The 10,800-nt window shown below is 39.1% G+C and overlaps 1 protein-coding gene across 1 annotated transcript in view; it reads right to left on the reverse strand.

Moving 5' to 3' along the window:
* Nucleotides 1–7,339: 7,339 nt before the first annotated feature.
* Nucleotides 7,340–10,800, reverse strand: part of LOC115506181 (serine/threonine-protein kinase Sgk3) — a 150,812-nt gene continuing 147,351 nt past the window's right edge. The window contains exons 16-17 of the mRNA XM_030304064.1: nt 10,303–10,347; nt 7,340–7,367 (exon numbers count right to left, since the gene is read on the reverse strand). Coding sequence (XP_030159924.1) covers nt 10,303–10,347 — 45 coding nt within the window. The 3' untranslated portion in view covers nt 7,340–7,367. The remainder of the gene's footprint in view (nt 7,368–10,302; nt 10,348–10,800) is intronic.

The following is a 10,800-nucleotide window of genomic DNA, read 5'->3' on the forward strand; positions in this document are numbered from 1 at the left end:
ACTCAAGAACCATGAGATCATGACCTGAACTGGAATCAGATGCTCAACTGGTTGAGTCAGCCAGGTGCCCCAATGCTATTTCTTTCTTTATGTAAATCTGAATTTCTAACCTATGTTACTCTCTTTTGCTCTAAAGAACTTCTTTCAACAAATTACTTGCAAAGCAGGTCTATGGGAAAAAAAATTACCTCAATTTTTGTCTAAGAAAGTCTTCATTTCTACTTCACTTTTTTTTTTTTTTCAACGTTTATTTATTTTTGGGACAGAGAGAGACAGAGCATGAACGGGGGAGGGGCAGAGAGAGAGGGAGACACAGAATCGGAAACAGGCTCCAGGCTCCGAGCCATCAGCCCAGAGCCCGACGCGGGGCTCGAACTCACAGACCGCGAGATCGTGACCTGGCTGAAGTCGGCCGCTTAACCGACTGCGCCACCCAGGCGCCCCTCTACTTCACTTTTGAAGGATAATTTGATAGGGTACAGAATTCTAGGCTGGTAGGGTTGTTTCTTTTTTTTTTTTCCTCAGCACTTTTTTAACTTTTAAAAAAATTTTTTAAATGTTTTTTTTCAATCAAAACCCAGATGTTTATTCTCTGTCTCTTCTGTGTTTTTTTTTTTTAATTTTATAAGTATATCTTTTTAAATTTACATCCAAATTAGGTAGCATATAGTTCAACAATGATTTCAGGAGAAGATTCCTTAATGCCCCTTATCCATTTAGCCCATCCCCCTTCCCACAACCCCTCCATAACCCTCTGTTTGTTCTACATATTTAAGAGTCTCTTATGTTTTATTCCCCTTCCTGTTTTTATATTATTTTTGCTTCCCTTCCCTTGTGTTCATCTGTTTTGTCTCTCAAAGTCCTCCTATGAGTGAAGTCATATGATTTTTATCTTTCTCTGACTAATTTCACTTAGCATGATACCCTCCAGTTCCCTCCATGTAGTTGCAAATGGCAAGATTTCATTCTTTTTGATTGCCGAGTAATACTCCTTTGTATATATATATACCACATCTTCTTTATCCGTTCATCCATCAGTGGACATTTGAGCTCTTTCCATACTTTGGCTATTGTTGATAGCACTGCTATAAACATCTTCTTTATCCGTTCATCCATCAGTGGACATTTGAGCTCTTTCCATACTTTGGCTATTGTTGATAGCACTGCTATAAACATTGGGGTGCAAATGTCCCTTTGAAACAGCACATCTGTATCCCTTGACTAAATACCTAGTACTGCAATTGCTGGGTCATAGGGTAGTTCTAGTTTTAATTTCCTGAGGAACCTCCATACTGTTTTCCAGAGGGGCTGCACCAGTTTGCATTCCTATCACCAATACAAAAGAGATCCTCTTTCTCCACATCCTTGCCTACATCTGTTGTTGCCTGAGTTGTTAATGTTAGCCATTCTGACAGGTGTCAGGTGGTATCTCATTGTGGTTTGATTTGTATTTGAGTGATGTTGAGCACTTTTTCATGTGTCAGCTGGCCATCTGGATGTCTTCTTTGGAGAAGTGTCTATGTCTTTTGCCCATTTCTTCACTGGATTATTTGTTTTTTGGGTGTTGAGTTTGAGAAGTTCTTTATAGATTTTGGATACTAACCCTTTATCTGATATGTCGCTTGCAAATATCTTCTCCCATTCTGTCAGTTGCCTTTTAGTTTTGCTGATTGTTTCCTTTGCTGTGCAGAAGCTTTTTATTTTGATGAGGTCCCAATAGTTCATTTTTTCTCTTGTTTCCCTTGCCTCTGGAGACGTGTTGAGTAAGAAGTTGCTGTGGCCAAGATCAAAGAGGTTTTTGCCTGCTTTCTCCTCAAGGATTTTGATGGCTTCCTGTCTTATCTTACATGTATGTCTTTCATCCATTTTGAGGGTTTTTTTGTGTGTATGGTGTAAGAAAGTGGTCCAGGTTCATTTTTCTGCATGTCGCTGTCCACTTTTCCCAGCACCACTTGCTGAAGAGACTGTGTTTATTCCATTGGCCATTCTTTCCTGCTTTGTCAAAGATTAGTTGGCCACACGTTTGTGGGTCCATTTCTGAGTTCTCTACTCTGTTCCATTGATCTGAGTGTCTGTTCTTGTGCCAATACCATACTGTCTTAATGATTACAGCTTTGTAATACAGCTTGAAGTTCAGGATTGTGATGCCTCCTGCTTTGGTTTTCTTTTTCAAGATTGCTTTGGCTATTCGGGGTCTTTTCTGATTCCATACAAATTTTAGGATTATTTGTTCTAGCTCTGTGAAGAAGGCTGCTGTTATTTTGATAGGGATTGCATTGAATATGTAGATTGCCTTGGGTAGTATCGACATTTTAACAATATTTGTTCTTCCTATCCAGGAGCATGGAATCTTTTTCCATTTTTTTGTGTCTTCTTCAATTTCTTTCATAAGCTTTCTATAGTTTTCAATGTATAGATTTTTCACCTCTTTGGTTAGATTTGTTCCTAGGTATTTTATGTGGAATTGTAAATGAGATCGATTCCTTGATTTCTCTTTCTGTTGCTTCATTGTTGGTGAATAAGAATGCAACAGATTTCCGTGCATTGACTTTATATCCTGCAACTTTGCTGAATTCATGAATCAGTTCTAGCAGTTTTTTTGGTGGAATATTTTGGGTTTTCCATATAGAATATCATGTCATCTGTGAAGAGTGAAAGTTTGACCTCCTCCTGGCTGATTTGGGTGACTTTTATTTCTTTGTGTTGTCTGATTGCAGGGGCTAAGACTTCCAATACTGTTGAGTAGCCGTGGCGAGAGTGGACATCCCTGTCTTGTTCCTGACCTTAGGGGGAGAGCTGTCAGTTTTTCCCCATTGAGGATGATATTAGCGTTGTTGGGTCGTTCATATATGGCTTTTATGATCTCAAGGTATGCTCCTTCTATCCCTACTTTCTTGAGGGTTTTTATCAAGAAAGGATGCTGTATTTTGTCAAATGCTTTCTCTGCATTTATTGAGAGGATTATATGGTTCTTGTCCTTTCTTTTATTGATGTGATGAATCACATTAATTGTTTTGCAGATATTGAACCAGCCCTGCATCCCAGGTATAAATCCCACTTGGTCGTGGTGAATAATTTTTATAATGTATTGTTGGATCTGGTTGGCTAATATCTTATTGAGGATTTTTGCATCCATGTTCATCAGGGAAATTGGTCTATAATTCTCCTTTTTAGTGGGGTCTCTGTCTGGTTTTTGAATCAAGGTAATGCTGGCTTCATAGAAAGAGTCTGGAACTTTTCCTTCCATTTCTCTTTTTTAGAACAGCTTCAAGAGAATAGGTGTTAACTCTTCCTTAAATGTTTGGTAGAATTCCCCTGGAAAGCCATCTGGCCCTGGACTCTTGTTTTTTGGCAGATTTTTGGTTACTAATTCGATTTCTTTACTGGTTATGGGTCCATTCAAATCTATCTGCCTGTTTCAATTTTGGTAGTGTATATGTCTCTAGGAATTTGTCCATTTCTTCCAGATTGCCCATGTTATTGGCATATAATTGTTCATAATATTGTCTTATTGTTTTTATTTCTTCTGTTGGTTGTGATCTCTCCTCTTTCACTCTTGATTTTATGTATTTGGGTCCTTTCCTTTTTTTTTCATCAACTGGCTAGTGTTTTACCAATTTTGTTAATTATTTCAAAGAACCAGCTTCTGGTTTCATTGATCTGTTTCGATAGCATTAATTTCTGCTCTCATCTTTATTATTTCCTGTCTTCTGCTAGTTTGGGGTTTTATTTGCTGCTCTTTTTTCTGCTCTTTAAGGTGTAAGGTTAGGATGTATATCTGATATCTTTCTTCTTTCTTTAGGAAGGCCTGGATTGCTATATACTTTCCTCTTATGACTACATTTGCTGCGTCCCAGAGGTTTTGCGTTGTGGTGTTATCATTTTCATTGGCTTCCATATACTTTTTAATTTCCTCTTTAACTTCTTGGTTAGCCCATTTATTCTTTAGTAGGATGTTCTTTAGTCTCCAAGTATTTGTTGCCTTTCCAAATTTTTTCTTGTGGTTGATTTCTAGTTTCATAGTGTTGTGGTCTGAAAATATGCACGGTATGATCTCGATCTTTTTGTACTTGCTGATGGCTGATTTGTGTCCCAGTATGTGGTCTATTCTGGAGAACGTTCCATGTTCACTGGAGAAGAATGTATATTCTGCTGCTTTAGGATGAAATGTTCTGAATATATCTGTTAAGTCCATCTGGCCCAGTGTGTCATTCAAAGCCATTGTTTCCTTGTTGATTTTTTGATTAGATGATCTGTCCATTGCTGTGAGTGGTGTGTTGAAGTCTCCTACTATTATGGTATTACTACCAATGAATTTCTTTATATTTGTGATTAATTGATTTATATATTTGGGTACTTCCACTTTTGGCACATAAATGTTTACAATTGTTAGGTCTTCTTGGTGGATAAACCCCTTGATTATGATATAATGCCCTTCTGCATCTGTTGATACAGTCTTTATTTTAAAGTCTAGATTGTCTGATATAAATATGGCTACTCCGGTTTTCTTTTGTTGACCATTAGTATGATAGATGGTTCTCCATCCCCTTACTTTCAATCTGAAGGTGTCTTTAGTCTAAAGTGGGTCTCTTGTAAACAGCACATAGATGGATCTTGTTTTCTTATCCATTCTGTTACCCTATGTCTTTTGATTGGAGAATTGAGTCCATTGATGTTTAGAGTGAGTATTGAAAGATATGAATTTATTGCAAATATGTTGCTTGTAGAGTTGGGAGTTTCTGGTGGTGTTCTCTGGTCCTTTTTAGTCTTTGTTACTTTTGGTATTTATTTATTTATTTTTTCATCTTTTCACCTCTCAGAGAGTCCCCCTTAAAATTTCTTGCAGGGCTGGTTTAGTGGTCACAAACTCCTTTAATTTTTGTCTGGGATACTTTGTATCTCTCCTTCTATTTTGAATGACAGCCTTGCTGTATAAAGAATTCTTGGCTGCATATATTCCTGATTCAGCACATTGAATATATCCTGCCACTCCTTTCTGGCCTGCCAAGTTTCTGTGGATAGGTCTGCTGCAAACCTGATCTCTCTTCCCTTGTAGGTTAACAACTTTTTTTCCCTTGCTGCTTTCATGATTCTCTCCCTGCCTTTTTGTGAATTTGACTATGATACACTTTGTTGATGGTCGGTTTTTGTTGAATCTAATGAGGATCCTCTGTGCTTCCTGGATTTTGATGTCTGTGTCTTTCCCCAGGTTAGGAAAGTTTTCCACTATGATTTGCTTACATATCCTTTCTACCCCTATTTCTCTCTCTTCCTCTTCTGGGACCCCTATGATTCTGAGGTTGTTCCTTTTAATGAGTCACTTATTTCTCTAATTCTTAAATCGTGCTCTTTTGCCTTAATCTCCCTCTTTTTTTCCACTTCATTATTCTCCATAAGTTTGTCTTCTATATCACTGTTTCTCTGTTCTGCCTCATCCATCCTTGCTGCCACGGCATCCATTCAAGATTGCAGCTCAGTTATAGCACTTTTTATTTTATCCTGACTAGCTTTTACTTCTTTCATCTCCACAGAAAGGAGTCTAATCTAATTTTGACTCCAGCTAGTATTCTTATTATCATGATTCTAAATTCCGGTTCAGACATCTTGCTTGTATCTGTGTTGGTTAAGTACCTGGCTGTCGTTTCTTCCTGCTATTTCTTTTGGGGTGAATTCCTTCGTTTCATCATTTTGAAGGGAGAAAAGGAATTAATGAGGTAGAAAAAATTACAATTTAAAAATATTAAAAGTTAAAAAATATTAAAATTAAAAAATAAAAAACACACGCAAAAAAAATAAATAAAATAAATGGTGCTAGTTCCTAGGTGTGTTTTGGTCTGGGTGTTGAAAGTGGCTTGATAGATTAGAGAAAAAAAGGGGAAAAAGAAAAAAAAAAAAGGAAATCATTTGAAAACTTGAAAAAATGAATACACTGAAGTAGACTAAAATTAAATGATGGAAGTAAAATAGAATTTGAAAAAATTTACACAAAATATTGTAGAAAAATATACAGTAGAAAAAACATAGTAGAAAAAAATTAAAGAAAAATATTTTTAATAAAAATTGAAAAAAAAAAAAAGAAAATTGAATAGTTGGACCAGCTAACAGACTGAAATACGACTGAAATTACTTCATTTTCCCCTAGGAGTCAAACTATGAAGTACTTTATAGCCCATAAACTAAACAGGTAGTGAGACTTGTGTTCTTGAAGAGCAAGGTTGGCCCAGTTGGGTGGGGCTTAGTGTAATGGCTCTGTTCTCCACTAGATGGCTCTGCTAGCCTCCTGGGGTGGATTGTTGTGGCGCTTGTAGGTGCACATGTGCATGAGCAGGAGCAGTGAAAATGTTATCACCCAGCTACCCAGTCTCTAGTTTCAGAACTCTGTTCTCCCCATCAACAATCACGCACCTGTCCTTCATTTTTGGCTTCTGTCCACTCCCCGCTTCCACACTGTCAGTGACCAAGCCCCAGGCAGCACCTCCCTCCTGAGTTTTGTCTCAGATGTGGCTGCCTTCCCAGCCCCCCCCCCCCCCACTCCTGAGGGACTGCGGCTTTGATCCACTCCAGTCCTCTGCGGAGGGTCTCACAGAGCAATGGCTGGGTGTCATTCGCACCCAGGAATGCTTGTGGGACCGTGCTGCTGCCGATGCCCAGAAACTGTGGCCAGGTACCAGCCTGCCCTAGAAAAAGTTCACGAGACAGTGTAGCAGCAGTGCCTCAGGGATTATGGAGAATCACAACACACATCTGGCACCAGCCTTCACCCCCAACGACCTTGTTCCAGCACCAGCAAATGTGGCTTTTCTCTGGGGTCTGCTGGGCCCAGGTGGCCTCACAGCCTCTACCAAATGTCTTTCCAGCAGTAGAACTGCTTCTCCCTGTGTGGCCTGAGAACCTCACTGTCCCCACTCTACTCCTGGGGATTCGCCCTTCCCACCAGACCATCATCAGGTATTGAGCTCTGGAGTTGCAGACTCTCTGTGCTCCCCGTTTATAGTCTTAATGGAATTTAAACCCTCTCCCTTTTTGTTTCTCCCTTTTTCAGTCCCTGTGGCTATTTTCAATTTTCCACTTTCTCTCCAGCTGCTTTTGGGGAGGTGTGCTTTTCCCATATTCTACCCCCACCCCCATCTCCATCCTCTCTCCTCAGGCAAAAGCGGCTCCCTGCCCTCCACAGGTTCTCTCTCCCCAAGTTCACCTCTCCACACCGCATACCTGATGAATTCTGTGCTTCAGGTTGTGCAGATTGTTGTGTTAATCCTCAGATCAGTTTTCTAGGTGTGCAGGATGGTTTAGTGTTGGTCTGGCTGTAATTCATGGACACGAGACACACAAAAAACTTCCATGCTGTTCCACCATCTTGGCTCCTCCTAGAAACGTTTATTTTTGAAAGAGAGAGAGAGAGAGAGAGAGAGAGAGAGAGAGAGAGCAAGCGGGGGAGGGGCAAAGAAAGAAGGGGAGACAGAGAATCCAAAGCAGGCTCTGACAGCAGTGAGCCCAGTGTGGGGCTCAAACTCATGAACCACGAGATCATGACCTGAGCTGAAGTTGGATGCTCAACTGACTGAGCCACCCAGGCACCCCCATCTTTTAAAAATTTTTTATTTTTTAAAGTTTGCTTATTTTTGACAGAGAATGAGCAGGGGAGGGGCAGAGAGAGAGAGAGAGGGAGACAAAGGATCTGAAGCAGGTTTCGTGCTGCTAGCACAGAGTCCAATGCGGAGCTTGATCCCATGAACTGTGAGATCATGACCTGAGCTGAAATCAAGAGTTGGACACTTAAACGACTGACACACCCAGGTGCCCCCAAAAGATTTTACTTTTAAGTAATATCTACACCCAATGTGGGGCTCAAACTCACAGCCCACAGATCAAAAGTTGCATGCTCCACTGACTGAGCCTGGCAGGTGCCCCTCTCTCAGCACTTTCACTCCATTCTTCTTGCTTGCAGGATTTCTGATGACAAATCAGGTGTAATTCTTTTTTTCCCTTAAATGTTTATTTATTTTGCGAGAGGGGGAGGGGTGAAGGTCAGAGAGAGAGGGAGAGAGAATCACAAGCAGGCTCTGCACTGTCAATGCACAGACTGACTTTGGGCTTGATCCTACAAATTGTGAGATCATGACCTGAGCTGAAATCAAGAGTTGGACACTTAACTGAGCCACCTAGGCGCAAGTCAGGTGTAATTCTTATCTTTGTTCCTCTATAATGTTTTTCCTTCAGTTTCTTTCAGGTTGTTTTCATTATCTTTGATTTTCTGAAGTTTGAAAATGACATGCCTCAGTATAATTTTTTGGTATTTATCTTACTTGGTAATCCTGAGCTTCTTCAATCCATGGTTTGGTGTCTGATATTAATTTGGGAAAATTCTGTCATAACTTCAAATATTTTTTCTTTCTTTCTCTCTTGTCCCTCTGGTATTTCTATACATGTACATTACAAACCTTTTGTAGTTGTCCCACTGTCCCTAGATATGGTTCTGTTTTCCTCAGTCTTTGTTCTCTTTGCTTCTCTCAGCTTTCGAGATTTTTACTGAAATAACCTCAAGCTCAGAGATTCTTTCCTCAGCCATGTCCAGTATACTAATAAGCTCATGAAAGGTATTTCTCATTTGTTAGTTTTTGTTGTTTAAATCTCCAGCATTTCTCTTTAGTCTTATGATTTCCTTCTCTTTGCTTACATAACCCATCTATTCTTGCTTTATCCATTTGGGCCCTAAACATATTAAACATAATTTTTTAAAACTCATGGTCTGATAATTCCAACATCCTGCCATGTCTGTTTCTGATGCTGTATCTGTTCAAATTGTAATGTGTGGGGTTTTTTTTGTTTTGTTTTGCTTTTTGCCTTTTAGTATGCCTTGTAATTTTTCTTGGTAGTCAGATATGATGTAGTGGGTAAAAGGAAGTGCTACAAATAGGTCTTTTAAAATGTGGCAATGTGGTATAGTGGAAGGGGAAGTGTTCTATACTCCTTTTGATAGGTCCTTATTTTAGTAAACCCATGCCTCTGGACAAACTTAAGTGTCTTAGATTTTTTCTCCCTCATTAGGTGGGACAGGGTGGGTGGAGCGGACTGAACTTGGGTCCCTTCTCCTACACATAAGAGTTGAACTGACTATAAGTTTGGTACTTTCCTTCTTGTACATTAGTCTCTGTTAGACTCTGAGAAAACCCCTGCAGGTGACATTCTGATTAACTAGTTTTTCCTAAAGTTAGGAGAAGACCAGAATATCCTGGCATATTTGAAAATTGTCCCTGGGGCACCTGGGTTGCTCAGTCGGTTGGGCGTCCAACTTCAGCTCAGGTTTTCATCTCACGGTTTGTGAGTTCAAGCCCCACATTCGGCTCACTGCTGTCAGCACAGAGCCTGCTTCAGATCCTCTGTCCCTCTCACTTTACCCTCCTTTGCTTGCATTCTTTAAAAAAGAGAGAAAATTGCCCCTTTTCTCCTCCTACTGGAAGCACAAGAGAATTTTTCCCCGATATTTCTTGTGAGAAGCTAGGTGGTCAATTTCACAAAATTGTAGGGATCCCTAAGACTGGGTCCCCCTGGACTTTTGAACTCTCAGTGGTCTACACTTAGCCTCCAGCAATTTGTTAAATCTAGTTCAGGTTTTCTTACTCTTGCACTGGCTCCCGCAGTGTTTGAGTCTCTGCTCCAGTAAGTTCCAACTCTCTATATTCACCCATCTCCCCAGTGTTAGGGGTAGCAGTTTGCCCTGTGTCCTCTCTCTTCTTCTGTATCCAAGAAGAGTTGATGATTCAGTCTGTTCAGTTTTTTACTTGGCAGCTTCTAAGCACTTTACAGGGGAAACTGGAAGTCCCTGTTGTGCATTCAAAGATGGTAGCATTTTGGATTACTTATATTTTACTTTTTTATCATATATAACTGTTTTTATTTTGAATATTTTTCACTGAGGTATAATTTATATGAAGCAAAACACACAACTCTTAAGTATTCAAGTCGTATGAGTTTTGACAAACACAAAACTCTGCTTTTGACACCCAACTGAGGCATATAGCTAGGGCTATCTAAAGTAAGTGTTAATGTTCAACATCCCTGTATCATTAGCAAAGTAGGTTCTAATTTTTCTATTATTACTATCATTGACATATAAGAGAAAAATTCAACAAAGCAAGGCTATATTAACTACTATCTGGAAAGAACTGAAAATGTCTAACACACTGAGATCAAATTAGACTATTTGGGTAAGTCTGTTTTACCACCTACTGGATTCCATAAGTTAACACAGTAACACTTAAATATTGACAACTCATTGTGGAATTTCCCACAGAAACTTACCTAAACTTGAAGTGCAAATCTCTGCTTCCTAATAACATGAAAATGCTGAAAAATGTTAGAAGAAAATAAATCTGAGATATATTACTGCAAAAGAGAATTTATAGTAAAAACTTCCATGTTACATTTTGAGCACAAGATTTGTAAAATCACCAAATGTGTCTGGTTCTTCCAGTAAGAAGGTTATGTAAAGTGATGCAATTTTTGTTTTACGTTACGAAGATTCATATAGTGATTCATCATTTTCAGTATATGTAAAATTAACCTTTTGTTTGTAGGATCCTTTGATTAGCTACTTCACTGCTATAAATATCACTCTGAATTTATACTTCTCATAGGCTTTTTTTGTGTAATATGCTTTTAAACTATACTCTCTTGAGTTTGGGTAAATTATTTAAAAGGTACATTTTGAGACAGCTGTATTTCTTTCTCAATTACCTCTATAAAAATGGGCATGATGTAAGAAAATAGCAAGATTAAATATTTTTGCATAGTGGTCCT

This window comes from Lynx canadensis, chromosome F2 (genome assembly GCF_007474595.2).
Source record: "Lynx canadensis isolate LIC74 chromosome F2, mLynCan4.pri.v2, whole genome shotgun sequence".
Lineage (NCBI taxonomy): Eukaryota > Metazoa > Chordata > Mammalia > Carnivora > Felidae > Lynx > Lynx canadensis.